This window comes from Sinocyclocheilus anshuiensis, unplaced genomic scaffold (assembly GCF_001515605.1).
Source record: "Sinocyclocheilus anshuiensis isolate Anshui unplaced genomic scaffold, SAMN03320099.WGS_v1.1 scaffold1569, whole genome shotgun sequence".
NCBI classification, from domain to species: Eukaryota; Metazoa; Chordata; class Actinopteri; order Cypriniformes; family Cyprinidae; genus Sinocyclocheilus; species Sinocyclocheilus anshuiensis.
In genome coordinates, this window is record NW_015540100.1 from 90,367 (window position 1) to 106,686 (window position 16,320).

The 16,320-nt window shown below is 41.2% G+C and overlaps 2 protein-coding genes across 2 annotated transcripts in view; one reads left to right on the top strand and one right to left on the bottom strand.

The window, feature by feature from the left end:
- togaram1 (TOG array regulator of axonemal microtubules 1) overlaps positions 1–9,696 on the bottom strand; it is a 27,565-nt gene extending 17,869 nt beyond the window's left edge. Inside the window, 7 exon segments of the mRNA XM_016484456.1 lie at positions 1,778–2,000; positions 2,321–2,509; positions 3,487–3,723; positions 4,935–4,989; positions 5,715–6,088; positions 6,821–7,514; positions 9,509–9,696. Coding sequence (XP_016339942.1) covers positions 1,778–2,000; positions 2,321–2,509; positions 3,487–3,723; positions 4,935–4,989; positions 5,715–6,088; positions 6,821–7,418 — 1,676 coding nt within the window. The 5' untranslated portion in view covers positions 7,419–7,514; positions 9,509–9,696.
- Positions 9,697–10,307: 611 nt separating this feature from the next.
- LOC107687208 (kelch-like protein 28) overlaps positions 10,308–16,320 on the top strand; it is a 12,112-nt gene continuing 6,099 nt past the window's right edge. The window contains 4 exon segments of the mRNA XM_016484442.1: positions 10,308–10,397; positions 12,599–12,859; positions 14,443–15,079; positions 15,626–16,070. Coding sequence (XP_016339928.1) covers positions 12,599–12,859; positions 14,443–15,079; positions 15,626–16,070 — 1,343 coding nt within the window. The 5' untranslated portion in view covers positions 10,308–10,397.

Below are 16,320 nucleotides of genomic sequence, written 5' to 3' on the forward strand. Positions count from 1 at the left end.
ATTGTGGTTCTCTCACGATTCTGAAGAAAAACACAAAACAAACTAAACAAAATCACATGTAATTTATGAATGAATTATTCAATGACTCAAGATGTACTTGTTTCATTGTAATTTAGGAATAGAATCACGTTGGTGTTTGAATCGTGTTCGTGATCTTTAACGATCTGTTCAATTAAAGTGCTTTGTCATGTTGGTGGTGGTACCTCTCTTGCAACATGTTAAGCTTATCACAAATATTATACGTAGCTTTTTCTCGGCTTCTGATCGCAAGTGTAGCCAAACTTTGGAGCGCTTAGATTAGCGTAGCAAGCAAGGTCCTGGCAGATCGCTAGGTCTAGTCCTCACAGATGAAAAAAAACACAGGAATCGATAGGTGGAATCGAAATTTTAATTCTAAAACGGATAGTTCCGGTCCTTGATTCTGATTGGCTGAGCCACGTTCGAAGCTGTTGTAAATGACTCTACAAAGTAACATACACCTTTGTTTACGTTTGTCTGTTGCTCGGCAACCACTTTGTTGCAACCACAACTGTTTCTGAGGAGCTACATTGTTTGGTGGAAGAATACTGTTTTTATTAATATCATTACACTTTATTTGCTCTGCTTTATTCTGTGAAACCGTACTACGTATATGGAATAACCATTTTATAAACGCAAAAAGCCCCGAGAAGCCGTGGTTTACAGTGAATTTATAACAGCTAAGGGGGTTTTAGGGTTTAACAATGCCTCTTAGCTGTTATAAATTTACTGTAAACCACGGCTTCTTGGGGCTTATTGCTTTATTTTACAACAAGTATCCGATTCCTGACATTAAGTATCCGATTCTGGAATTGAAATCGATTTTCGATTCCCAACCCTAAACACGGAGTCAGTTAGCATATTGAGAAAGATATTGATGTATTCTCCTGGGTTTTGCGGACGTTTATAAATGATTCACCTTACAAATGAAATGGTGCATGCTCCGTTCCCAGATGAACGTCATAATAAACCCAAACTCACAGCAACATGCAGAGATGGAGTTTGAGATGCTCCACACATGTAAATGATAAGAGTTCAGCAGTTACTGTTAACGGAGCCGCTCTGACACGCACACACGTACGTAACCTACACACATGTAAATAATTAAAGTGCACATATTAAACCTGCATCGCATATATTTATTTAATAGAATCACAGCGTTTGTTAATTCACAATAGCGTTATGCTTTATTATGATTTTTAAATGAGTTTAATATATCATGCAGCCTTGGAAAACGGTCTAATAATGCGTTTCATGGATTCTCGTCCGTGGAATGCGCCACTTCCGGTATTTTGCCAGTTACTCGACACAGGCTAAATGCAATTGTGTTTTTTAAAAATTAATTACTCATATTGAATCGAGGAATCGTGACAGCCCTAATTAAAACCGTGGATCCATTCAGTAACAAAACAAATCTGTGTTATTTTTGTATGTATTTGAACATTTAAGTGCAATAAAATGCAAAAGCTTTTAGTGACAAGCAGCTTTATGGGCTCGTGCTTCGGCTGTGAAACCGGCTCGAGAACCGAACAATTCTCTTTCATGGCTAACTGTTTAAAATCGCTTGAATGTTTAATCCAGTAAGGCTTAAAAGCACTTGCAAATGTTAGTGAGGGCGCAGCACTACAACGTCACGTATGCATGATAGAGACAATAATCCAAAATCTCTGTCAGTTTATCATGTCTATTGGTATATAGCCAACCTCTAGGTTTGAGTGAATGATCTGGACTGGTTTACACCGGAGACGGAGCGACTGACCTGCTCTTGGTGCCGTTGGGTGACGGGGGCGAGTACAGGCTGCTCAGGCCGCTCTCGCTCAGAGGGCTGGTGACGGATGGAGACGTCTGCTCCGGAGAATCAGGAACCAGCTCCAGCTTCACCGCTGAGTCTGGACTGTCTGGATCCGGCTCAGAGCTGCTCTCGCTGACTTTGGCCCGTTTCTTAACAGCGCTGTTCCTCAATGAGCGCAAGGAGTTCAGCATCTGAAAGAGTGACACTCATCTCAGAGTCTGCTGGAATCAGCACACACACACACTCACTCACTCACACTCACACAGACAGACACAGACTCACACACACACTCACTCACTCTCACACACACACACACACACACACACACACACACACACACACTCACTCTCTCACACACCCACACACTCTCACATGCTCACTCTAACTTACACATTCACACACTCTCTCACACACTCTCTCTCGCTAACTTTCACTTACACTCTCACACACACACACACACACACACACACACACACACACACTCACTCACACACACACACACACTCTCACTCTCCGCGCGGTCCAGCGGCTCGTCCTCCGGCTCTCCTGCGCCGCTGCTGACCGACAGATCCAGGTGCAGGCTTCTGTCCGGTTGTTTGTCCTGCGACGAGGGTCTGCTGGTGTTTGGGCTCTGATGGACGGATGAGGCCCGTACAGCTCGAGGAGGCAGCGGAGAGCGTTTTCTGGAGCTCACCTCACCTGTGACATCATCAGAGGGGCTCATTAATGAACAGCATGTGAAGAAATGACATGGGAAATGCATGACATCATTTCCTTTTCAATGGCCATAATGAGCAGATGATGACTGATGCACGATTGTTACATTTTCTGTTTTGACGTTGTAATATAATTATGGTTGTCAAGCAATTAAAAATTTGAATCTAATTAATTGCATGAATTAATCAAATTAATTGCACATCAATTTGATCAATTGAAGTCATTATGTATTAGATGATAAAAGCATTGAAAAAATATAACAAATAAGTAGCTTTAAAAATAAATATTTTGATTCAACACTGAATAAATAATGATAATACATAGATATTAATGTTTCCTTTTAAAAAGTGAATACTGAAATATAAAATGATAAAGAAAAATTAAATGATACTCTAAATATGACACCAAAAATGCCAGTTTTAATGAGTGAGTCACTGAATCATTCATTCAACCAAATGGCTGATTTCTTTCAGAAATTAAGCAAGTGACTGTCTTTATGAGTGAGTCACTGAATCATTGACTCACTTGATTCATTCAGAAACGTGGATTCATTCATGATGAATCACTGCTGTGTGTCACAGGCGCTCAACTGTTCTGCTGTGACTTTGCTTCAAACTATTGTTGTTTGCCAAATTGAGCAAAAATGTGTCTAAAAATGAACATAATACTAACTTTATTGAACTGTTGCATCACATTTGCAATCATGCAGATATTGGGCAAATGCATTAAATACTTTAATCATTTTAACATGTTATTTTTACCTAAATTAATTGCACCAAATTAACATGTTAATTCAACACATCCCCAAATATAATACAATAACTGAAGTAGTTTTGTGTTTGATGACTTTTGTATTTTTGTTGTATGTTCACTAGTGAACTACTGATTCAGTTTGTTCTGTGGTTTGATTAGTTTCGAACAGCTCTAAAGTGTATGTAGACAGAATCGTGTGTCCTGACCAGAGCCGTCGCTCCTGCGGTGAGGGCTGATGTCAGGTTTGTTGGGCCACGTGTTGGACATGGACAGCGAGGGGTCAGCGTGGTTTCTGCGCGGTAAGGTCGTGGTCAGCAGACTCCCTGTTAGCGCGGTCAGCGGGTACGAGGGCAGCAGAAACGAGCCTGGAGGTGTGGAGCTAGTCGGTAGGGAGAACGTTCGCTCAACGCTGCCCGACAGAAAACGACTCGTCTTGGGCAAACCTGTGAAAGAAATTCACACTCAATACATTCTGTTCAGTGATGAATGACAATGTGACAAACAAAAACAATGACTTAATATCACACTTTAGTCCTCATAAGAGTTATCATCAACTAAAACTATTGAAAACATTTTTGTTGTTGCTGAAATAAAATATAAATGTGTGTCCCTGGAGCACAAAAGCAGTCTTAAGTCGCTGGGGTATATTTGTAGCAATAGCCAACAATACATTGTATGTGTCAAAATTATACATTTTTTTATGCCAAAAATCATTAGGATATTAAGTAAAGATCATGTTCCATGAAGATATTTTGTAAATCTCCTACCGTAAATATATCAAAACTTAATTTTTGATTAGTAATATGCATTGCTAAGAACTTCATTTGGACAACTTTAAAGGCGAGATATCTCGGCCAAATATTGTCCTATCCTAACAAACCACACATCAATGGAAATCTTATTTATTCAGATTTCAGGTGATGTATAAATCTCAATTTCAAAAAATTGCCCCTTATGACTGATTTTGTGGTCCAGGGTCATATATTAGATGAAAACCTTACTAAACTGAACAAAAATGTTAAATGTAGCCGTGGCAACTAACTGGCTGAGGCACTAAAATTACTAACTAAACATGAAAAACTAAAGCTGAAAATAAATTAAACCTAAATATAAAAATTACTAAAATGTAAAAATGTTTAACTAAACTAAAAAAGATAAAAATAAAAATAAAAGTTAAATGAAAATATGAATAAAAACTCTATATTAATAAATTAATCATGCTAAAGTAACACTGGTTCTAATTCATTACGGTTCCCAAGCTGTGCCACCAACTTTGCAGAGAAAACTTGAATAAAATCACATTAAACTGTGGTCTGAACATATATATAAAAGCTGTCTTCAGCACGACCCCGTCTGACACGCACGAACGATCAGTGGCGTCACCTTTCTCAGACTCAACCAGAACACAAGACAGTACAGCTATCTGAGCCTTCACCGGATCTGTGTGCTTCAGCGGATTTCATTAATGTTACTATCACTATATTATTGTTAAGGGTTATTGATGCCTTAATAAAATCAATTCTAGCACTCCAATCACTTCATATAATAAATTCAACACGAGGATGGATGGGCCTCTGTGTAATAGAGCTGCTGTGGTTCATGAGCTCAAACTGTCTCTCAAGACACTCAAGACAAGACTGAAGAGTGTTCTTACTGTATTTGGCTCCAGTGTGTCTCGTGGATGAGGATGGATCTTCACTGCTAACCTGCTGGAATAAACATATAACTTCAATCAGTCTGAGACAAAACTACATACATTCATCATATCTTTAGCATGGAGGATGTTTCCAATTAAAACCACACGAGACCTTCGTCACACCGAGATCTCAACGCCATTGATCCACATCGACACACTCAACAGAAGACACACTCAACTTTGAAACCGTTAAAATGCGTGAAAGCCAACTCAACAGGCATGACACTGCACTGCAAAAACTGCTGCTCTTCCTCAGTATTCCTGTCTTGTTTTACGGTACAAACATCTAAACATTCTTAAATCAAGATACATCTGCTGGAGATTCACAATGACTGAAGATAAAAAGAGAAATTGATCAAAATGAAGTGCGTTTACGCTTAAAATGAGAACAAATATCTGCTAAAGGAGTCAAAAAAAATGGAGAATCAAGTAAAGCCGAGCTGCTTCAGTCCAGTAAGTGTTCATCTGGAGATATTACTGCAGTTATTCTGACCTTTACTTGATCAAAATCAGTCAAGATTTGACTCGTGAAGCTCCAGCTGAAGCTGGACGTTTCTACAATAACACTAAAAGAGCTTTGACTGGATAAAACAATCTAAATATCAATCAGAGACAGAAGACATGTGGTAGAAAACAGCAGAGTTTGATCATTTAAAGGTCATGCCGTGGCTTTATAAGGTTTCAGAGAGCTCCGCTGATCTCAGGTGTGTGTGTGATGACGCTGATGTCATCGCTCACCTGATCAGGTGACCTTCCATTGGTCTGAAGCTCCACAGAGAGGGCCGATCTCTCCCAGGGCAGCTTGTTCTTCCCTTTCCCAGCGCTCACCATCCTCCTCTGCTGAGGCGCGTTATCCGTCAGATCCACATCTGAGCGGGAGCTGTGAACCCGGCCTCCGTTCAGAACCCAGTCCAGATCGGCCCCGGAGCCCAGCTGAGGCGTCCGTCTCTGTCCCGGTTTAGGAAGAGCGAGTGCGTACTCGACGGTGCCGTCGGCAGAGAGCCGAGGGAGTATGTGCCGCGCACGCCGCGCCTGTACAGCAGCCATCAGGCCCTCAGCGTCTCCGGAGAGCTCCACTCGATCCACGGCCTTCATGAGCGGCTGCTTCTTACCTAAGGGTGGGGGATACCTATTAAGTTCCGTATCAGTTACAAAATATTATTACTTACCTATAAGGCCCTTAAAGGGATAGTTCACCCAAAAATGAAAATGTTATGTTTATCTGCTTATCCCCAGGGCATCCAAGATGTAGGCGACTAAAAAGATTTTTAACTCAAACCGTTGCAGTCTGTCAGCCCTATAATGCAAGTGAATGGGAATCACAGCTTTGAGAGTTAAAAAAACATACACAAACAAAACCAAATTAAACGATACATTGATGTGTAAAGACTCGAAACGATCGGTCTGTGCAACAAACTGAACAGTATTTATATCGTTTTTTTACCTCTGATTCACGCAATGTCCGAACTGTCCTGAGCGCGTTCGCATCTTCTTCTTCAGCCGGCGCGTGACGCGTCTTCTTCTTCTTCTTGCTTTACGGCGGATCGCAGACTTAAGTGCATTACTGCCACCTATCTCTCAAATGGACCATTGACACTCTATCTACAATCTCAATTAGGAGTGGCAATGTTCCACTTGAGAGATAGGTGGCAGTAATGCACTTATAAGTCTGCAATCCGCCGTAAAGTTTCATGATTTTAATTAACTAGACATGTTTTTTTGATGAATAAAATGTAATTTAAACATTAAAAAGGAGTCCAGAAAAATTAAAACGGAAAAAAGCAGAACCCCCCCCAAAAGCCGTAAACCTAGGGGAGACACATATGGCCCACCCCTATTCTTACCCGTGTCCAGACAGTAGTCGAAGACGGCGAAGAGCTCCAGAGCCGCGTGACGCACCTTCTTCTTGCTGTCGGCGAGCGCCGGCGCCGCTTCAGCGCACAAGCCGGGGATGTCGAAGTCCTTGCGCGGGTGTGTGAGCATGGCAGCCGTGATGATGTTGATGACGTCCTCTCGAACCCTAGAGTTCCTGTGCTTGAGCTGAGCCACCACCAGATCCAGAACCTTCTGAGGCCCCACCATCCTCATCAGCTGCCTGAAGACGCTCATGTACTCGTGCCGCGTCACGTTCCGCGAGTCGCCCAGCGCTCGCACCGTCACGCCCACGATCTCCTTATAATAGCGCTCCACATCACACTCCAGCTTCTCGATCAGCAGGTTGATGAGCTGCAGCGCGCCGTACAACACCTTGAAGTTGCTGTCGTCCAGGAGCTCGCGTAAGAACTGGATGAACTCCACGATGCTGCCGGAGGAGACCTGCTGGAGATCCAGCTCCAGGAGGAGGTTCTTCAGCTCCTCCACGCCGCTGGTCCGCTTCTGATAGTTCTGGAGGTCCAGGAGCTGCGCGTGTAACTCCTGAGGAATCAGCCCATAAATCATCATGGATGCTGCTGATCAGAGTCCAGATGGAGGCAGGGACGCACGGGAATCGGTCATGGTGATGAGGGACGGGAAGCGTCACATGATGCAGCGACAGACCTGGAATCCACAGGAAAACACTTTAGATCTAAACATGTGACCCTGCAGCACAAAAGCAGTCTTAAGCAGCACAAGTATATTTGTAGCAATAGCCAACAATACATTGTATGTGTCAAAATTATACATTTTTCTTTTATGCAAAAATCATTATGATATTAAGTAAAGATCATGTTCCATGAAGATATTTCAGCCCTAATCTCAGCCAAATATTGTTCTATCCTAACAAACCATACATCAATGGAAAGATTATTATTCAGCTTTCAGGGTCACATATGTGAGCCGTGCTGGCAAAATGAGTCGGAATGCTACATGCAAAAAAAGTCGAGTACGGTTTAATTTTAGGTTTTCACAAAAATTAGTTCATTAAGCCCTCGTCTAGCGATCCCAAAGCTCCAACTAGCAATTAACATCTATAACCTATATCTTTATTTGTAAGTTTTCTGAGAGGAGTACCTTTTCTCCGCTCGCTTCTCGCGATCACTGTCCGAAGCGCGTGCATAACGACAACACCGAGTGCGAGCGATCCCGATAAATATAGAGAATTACAGTATTTAAGTATTCACACAAACATAATTGGGTATCTGTTAAAAAAAAAAAAGTTTAAATTGTGTGAATTTTTAACTACTGTTTTAACTACTTGGTCTGTAATTAATTACTTTTTAAATAAAATGTGCAAAACACTCTGTGGTGAAAGGAGCATTGTGATAAGACGATCTTGAGGCTTACTACTGAGCAATTTGAACATTCACAACATGCAAACATCAATCAACATGTACGAAACACAACAAGAAAGCTGGATGAACTAGTGTTGTATATGATTTAGTTTGTAGATACTGCACTTTGCTTTTGCAATAGTGTTTTAGTTGTGTAAGGTCATCCAAAGGCAGAGTGCAGTATCTGCATTTTGGTGGTCAAAGGTCACATCAGTGGTCATGGTTTTTATCTATAAAAAATGTCATTGTTCACACACACACTCTCACACACACACTCACACACACACACACACACACACTCACTCTCACACACACACTCACCAGTACGTAGAGAGACATTTAAGAGGGTTTATTCTCCAAATAACTCTAATTTCATGTTGCAGAAAAATGTTTAGAAATTGTGTATGGACTCTTGTTCTTGTTCCAAGTTACCTTCCTACTGATGTTTGCCTCACAAAAGCCACAAAGCCTTCCCAGAAGACAGTGAAGGCTCATGTCATGCTTGAGCTTTAATTAGACTGAAACTTGAAAGTTAAGTTGCACGACATAAATGCAATGTTTAGGTATTATTATTTTTATTTCTATTATGTTGATTTATGCCTTAGTTTTACTTTGTACCTTTTTACCTTTTTTAAAGTAATGTGAAATTGATCTTTGTATTTTTATTTATTTTTTTATTTATATTTTTCTTTTACTGATATATTTGTATTTGCATTTTGAATGTAATTTGGCAATTAAATGCATTAAATGGGTTTAGTTTTAACTGTAATTAATGTATGCAATTTCAGCAGTAAAAATATTTATTTTTCTAAAAAGAAAACAAATTAGTTGGTACATACTGGTAAAAAATGTATAGCCTAAATGCACTGTAAGTCGCTTTGGATAAAAGCATCTGCTAAATGCATAAATTACTATTATTATTTTAAGAGACCTATCTTATTTTCTCTTGTATATCTAGTATTGCTCTTTAATAAAGAAAAACTACTTATCCGACTACTCGATTAATCGATGGAATAATCGGCAGAATACTCGATTACTAAAACAATCGATATCTTATAATTTAAGCGTTATAGACAGTGAGGTGATTCTTCAGTATTAATTAACCTCATTCATTAGCTATATCGGACGTTTGTTTTTGTGTGTTCGCGGTTTTCTAGCAAATCGACAACACGCATCGGAATTAATTAAGAATACGCTGTTTTAAAAACACCCAAGCACGATTTACACACGAAACTGACTGAAATGCCTGAAGTGTTTTGCGTGTTTTAGTGAAAATCAAACCTGTTATCGCAGATCGCTCCGACTCCGAACGACGCCCGTCCAGATTCGGTTCGATTCTCGACGCGACTCGGTCTGATTCGCCGAATCGACTCCCTCTGGTCTGAATTTGTCCGCTTCGCGTCTGAATTTCGGTGCTTTTCTGTCGGATTCTGGTCTTCTCGCTGCTTCCATCACAACACTCAGGCAAAATGGCGCTGATGTCACAACTAGCCGCTGCCATGGCGACGCGCCCCCTCACCCCACACTGGCTGGCGGGCGCGGTGCATTGTGGGAGGTGGAGTTCGTGAGAGCAACGGACACATTTGCATGTGAACACAGACAGAGACAGCAATGCTTTTTTTTTTTTATAAACATTTGTTGACTTTAAATATTTACACAGTAGTTTTAGAGTTATTCTGGTGCAAAACTAACATAGTGCGTGGAAAAACAAACAAACAAAGTTCTTTCTTTCAGAAAAAGTCTTGTTATTTCGGCTTTATCAAGAGTACAAATAAAACAGGTAATTAAAAACAAAGATCCAAAGGCTTAATATTTTGATAATAATTATTTTTCACCACTAGCAAATGTGCATAATAATGTAATCATTGTATTTATTATTATTATTATTATTATTATTATATAATTTAATACACACATATTCAGGGATGCGCAGTATTTATGACACAAGTATTTAAAATAAGTATTTTAAATATAAATTAAAAATAGGAAAATAGTTACAGACAGATTCAGTTTTTAAGCAATTTTTAAATCGCAGTCGTTTATTTAAAAGCACGGTGGCGTCAGAGACTTTTATTTCCCGGAAGTGACGCAAGCGCTGATTTGTGTTTGTTTTCCTGACAGCCGCGGCCGTGTTGCGCTTCAAACTGCCAGAAATCTGCCAGACACACAGGTAAACGCTTGATAAACGCTTTATTTCTGCACTTTACCTCACTAAATTAACGCCTGACCGAGTGTAAATGCGCGGTAAGTGCGCGTTTGTCCTGAGCTGAGCTCTGATGCTAATATGTTAGCTGGGAACCAGCAGCTTTATTTATTCATATCAGCTGTTTGATGAAGATGATTGCGGTGTTTGAAGAAGCCTGTGATCTCTGATGCTGTCACTCAGCACTGCTGCTCGTGGATGTGTGTCAAACCTAGCGAGCTGGCGATGCTGTCTACAGAGGGAGCGTTAGTGTGTGTGTTGTCTAGACAGCAGCTGTTCGAGCACACACGCGTGCAGCAGCAGTTATGAGCCTCTGCTGTCTAGGTAGGTGTCGAGGATGCTATTTGAGAGGCAGTAGTATGTAGGGAGCACAGAAATACAGTATGATTTGACCAAACTCCTCGATCCGAGCTGATGATTCATGCCAGACAATTACAGTAACAAAGCATTAGATGAAGAACAAGCAATGATAAGAAAAATGGGGAATATTGCAACAGTAACATAATATTAAAATAAGGCAGGTAATGAAAAATGAGATGACATACAGTAACAAATAACAGTACAATAGTATTAAAAATAAGACGAAAATAGTCAAATAAATTATATGTGACCCTGGAGCACAAAAACAGTCATAAGGGTCAATTTTATGAAATTGAGGTTTATGCATTATCTGAAAGCTGAATAAATAATCTTTCCATTGATGTATGGTTTGTTAGCATAGGCCAATATTTGGAAATCTGGAATCTGAGGGTGCAAAAAAATCTAAATATTGAGAAAATCATCTTTAAAGTTGTCCAAATGAAGTTCTTAGCAATGCATACTATTAATCAAAAATTAAGTTTTGATATATTTACGGTAGGAACCTTACAAAATATCTTCATGGAACATGATCTTTACTTAATATCCTAATGATTTTTGGCATAAAAGAGAAATGTATAATTCTGACCCATACAATGTATTGTTGGCTATTGCTACAAATATACCCCAGCGACTTAACACTGCTTTTGTGCTGCAGGGCCACAGATGTAAATGTCAATCCAAAATTGACCTGAGACTCGAACCTGCGACTTTCGGGTTACAAGTCCGACTCTCTATCCATTAGGCCACGACCGCCCCAAATATATATATACATATAAATAAACTCATTGTCACTTTTTAATCTGTTTATTCTGTGTCAGAAACAGGCTTCCAGTGTTTTCTGAGGGTGTGCAGGTGAAACATGATCATTTTGGGTAATTGCATTTGCATTTATTTCTGTATTTGTGAACTGTAAGACTGTGGCAGCGCTCTGAGAGATTGCTGAAGTGTTTCTCAGAGCTCCTGACTGCTGCTGATCTTCTGGGAGTTTAATGTCCCTCATGAGGAACGCTCTCCTGAGTCTCTGATTCTGTGCTTCATCCTCAAACCCCAGTGAGCTGCTGTTACACTGGCTCTCATTAGATCCCGTTACTCTTCGAGGGAAACATTATTAAACATGTTCCAAACTCAGGTTCGGTGGCGTCATAAACACCCACTGTACAGTCAAACCAACATATATTCAGACACCTTCAACATTTCTCACATTATATCACAGTTTATTCACTATAGTTTAGAAAACGGTAATAAAATATGAGAAGAACTCAGTTAAACTGTGTCAGAACAAATTAATCTTGATAATGTCAGATAAGTTTGATAGAAAGCTATGTAATGCATTCGGTTGAATAGCTGTCAGCTGTTAAATTAAACACGCAATTAGATAAAACCAATTTAGCTCAACTAATTACCAAGCAATGCTTCATTTTGTTCAGTCTGTGGTGTAAAAAGATTGCATTAGTAATTAAAGAAAAACACTTCAGCAAAACATGCTCAGCTCAAAGTGTCTGAACAATTTTTGCTCCCAAATTTTACTGTTTGAAGAGTTTTTAGGTATAATAGTTCACAGTTTACTTTATTTTGCTATCATCACTTACATAAATGATCTATAGTGTCCTGCACCCACTAGTAACAAAATATCAAAAATTATATCTGGTGTCTGAATAATTTTGGGTTTAACTGTATTTATGAATGTAATGTATTTAGCTTATTTATTCAGCTTCAGATGATGTATAAATCTCAATTTCCAAAAAAGGACTCCTATGACTGGTTTTGGGTCACATATAAAGCGTGTGTGTTGTCTGTGTGTCTGTCAGATGGAGCAGCAGGCCAAGCCGTACATGTTTGCGAGCCTGACGCGTCCTCACTCCGAGCAGCTCCTGCAGGGTCTGCAGCTCCTGCGGCAGGATCACGAGCTCTGCGACATCGTGCTGCGGGTCGGAGACGCCAAGATCCACGCGCACAAAGTGGTGCTGGCCAGCATCAGCCCGTACTTCAAGGCCATGTTCACCGGAAACCTGTCCGAGAAAGAGACGTCCGAGGTGGAGTTCCAGTGCGTCGATGAAGCCGCTCTCAAGGTACATCCATCTCTAACATCCAAACACACCAGAACGGCATGCAGGACAATCAGCCGCTTTCAAATCATATCTCTTCTGGACCAATCCCTATATGTTCAGGTCATATTTGCCACATTTCATTGGCATGGTCAGAAACAGGCGTGGGTCGATACACAGCAAACAGATATAGATGAGGCAAGACAAAGTAATCCCATACACACAGGCGAGAATCAAAGTACCGGAAAACAGGCAAGGCAAAACTAGACTAAAACTAGGACTTGGAAACAAACAATGGCTAACGAAATGGCTCCGTAGAGTTGCTGCGCTAAGACAGCGATAATGCTAACAATACTCGGCGATCAGAAAGAGGAAGTCCATGGCATATAAAGTGTGTTTGATTGGTTGCAGCTGTGTGTGTAATCGGTGCAGTGGATGATGGGAAATGTAGTCCGGGGTGACATGCAACAGTTTGTGTAGTGTGAGAGTCAATGTAACTGGAAGGTAACATCTGGTGGTGAGCAGAATATTTTAACACAGTTAATGCACTGGCTCCGCCCCCAGACCTGTACATCATCTTACATTTTATACAGTTGACAGTTATGCCGTAAAATTCAAGATATTGGTGCAAAAAATGCCCCTGTATGAGTTTCTGCCTCATATTTATATCATACGATAAGCGATATCACACGAGCAGCGAGAGCAGTATTATACGAGTGCTGATTCTGTCCCAAATATCACGAGTTTAAATGTGATTTTATATAACAGTTCAGTAAATAAGAAGTTGATATTGTTATATTTTAAACACAATATTATGTGTTTTTGCTCAATTTTGCAGAGAACATTAAAGCCACAGCAGAATTGTTGCGTGTCTCTGAGCTTCTGAATGAATCCGCGTTTTAAACGAATCGTGTGAATCAATTATTCAAAGACTCATTCATTAAGAGAGTCGTTTACTTCATTCTTGAATGAATCAGCCGTTTGAACGAATCGAATGAATGAATGACTCAAAGACATTTACCGCCACCTGCTGGCAGATTTAGTTTCTTATTTAGAGTATCATTTCATTAAAACAAATATAATAATAATAAAAATATTAAAGGGATAGTTTACCCAAAAAATTAAAATTAAAGTTTCAAAACTTTCTTTGTGGAATATAAAAGAAGGTATTTTGAAGACTGTTTTGGTTACCAATGACTTTCATTATATGAACAAAAACTACTCTTATCTTCTTTTATGTTCCAGAGTTTATGTTAGGCCGTTGCAGCCTTAATGTTTGTGTAATACATTTTATGTTGAATCAAATAAAATATTTCTTAAAGCTACAATTTGTAACGTCTACTTGACACTTTCTCATTTAACACAAAAATAGCTTTAAATAATCTTCTGTGGGTATTTTCACAAACAAATTTATTTTGCGATTAATGTCGTTCATCATGTTGGTAATTAGATGAAAAATTTTAATCTACTGACAGCCCTAATATTTGTGACCCTGCAGCACAAAAGCAGTGTTAAGTCGCTGGGGAATATTTGTAGCAATAGACAACAATCCATCTAACTGATGTAACGTGTTGTGAGTTAAGTGCTCTGTTTCCGTCTCTTGTCAGGCTATAGTGGAGTACGCCTACACAGGAACCGTCTTCATCTCACAGGAAACAGTGGAGACTCTACTTCCTGCCGCCAACCTGCTGCAGGTCAAGCTGGTTCTGAAGGAGTGCTGCAGCTTCCTGGAGAGTCAGCTGGACGCGGGGAACTGCATCGGCATCTCGCGCTTCGCCGAGACCTACGGCTGCCACGAGCTGTGTTTATCCACCTCCAAATTCATCTGCCAGCACTTCGAGGAGGTGTGCCAGACGGAGGAGTTCCTGGAGCTGACGCGAGCCGAGCTGGACGAGATCGTGTCCAACGACTGTCTGAACGTGCTGACGGAGGAGAGCGTGTTCTACGCGCTGGAGTCCTGGATCAAGTACGATCTGACGGAGCGGCAGCAGTATCTGGCGCAGCTCCTGCACTGTGTGCGGCTACCGCTGCTGAGCGTCAAGTTCCTGACGCGGCTCTACGAGGCTAATCACCTGATCCGAGACGACCACGCCTGCAAACACCTGCTCAACGAGGCGCTCAAGTACCACTTCATGCCCGAACACCGGCTCTCCTACCAGACGGTGCTGTCCACACGGCCGCGCTGTGCGCCTAAAGTCCTGCTGGCCGTCGGAGGAAAGGCTGGACTCTTCGCCACGCTGGAGAGGTGAACCAACACACGTGATTACAGCTATAGTTAACTAAAAACATAAACATTTTGCTACTTTCAATATAAATATTAAATGGGCCCGTATTCACAAAACATTTGATCTTACCACTGAGTTCTCCTAAATAGCAGTAAAAGTTTTCAGCTAAGAGTTTTCTCTTAAAAGCTATTCACAAAGCTGCTGAGACAAACTTGTACTAAGGAATAGAGAGAAGTCTTAAGCTCAGAGTAAGGGGGCGGGGCTGAGCTCATTGCTATGCGTGCTTATTAACTATGCACACAGTGATTGGCTGATAGTCTCTGTCAGAGATTTATTCACGGACACTACGTCCATGTTTTTATAGTCTAAGGTTACAGTGCAGCAGCGCATTAAATTAGAATGGCGATTAATTTACCTGTACAATAAGCTGTTTAAAACGTTGTGTGCTCTGTTCATGATGAGTGTTTGTGTGTGTCTGTCTGTCTGTGTGTGTGTGTGTGTGTCTGTCTGTTGGTGAGTGTGTGTGTGTGTGTGTCTGTCTGTCTGTCTGTGTGTGTGTGAGAGTGTGTGTGTGTGTGTGTGTGTCAGACGGACTCGTGGATCGGTCTGGCTCCACTCAGCGTGCCGCGCTATGAGTTCGGCGTGGCGGTTCTGGAGCAGAAGGTGTATGTAGTGGGAGGCATCGCCACACACATGCGGCAGGGCATCAGCTACCGGCGGCACGAGAGCAGCGTGGAGCGCTGGGACCCCGACAGCAACACCTGGGCGTCTGTGGAGCGCATGGCCGAGTGCAGGAGCACGCTAGGTGTGGTGGTGCTAGCGGGCGAGCTGTACGCTCTCGGCGGATACGACGGACAGTACTACCTGCAGTCTGTGGAGAAGTACGGGCCCAAGCTCAAGGAGTGGCAGCCGGTGGCACCGATGACCAAATCACGCAGCTGCTTCGCCACCGCCGCGCTCGACGGCATGATCTACGCCATCGGAGGATACGGCCCCGCCCACATGAACAGGTACGACCTGCTGCAGCAGTGCATTCTGGGAGGAGGCATGCTGGTCGGAATCACTGTCAGTGTTACTATCAACAACTAAAGCTATTGCTTCTAATGTGTTTCTTTTTTACTGAATATTTGCTTGTATGTTTTGAATTCTGCACTACCGGTCAAAAGTTTGGGATCAGTAAGACTTGTATTGTTTTTAAAGAAGTGTCTTCTGCTCATCAAGGCTGCATTTATTTGATCAAAAATAAAGAAAAAAACGGTA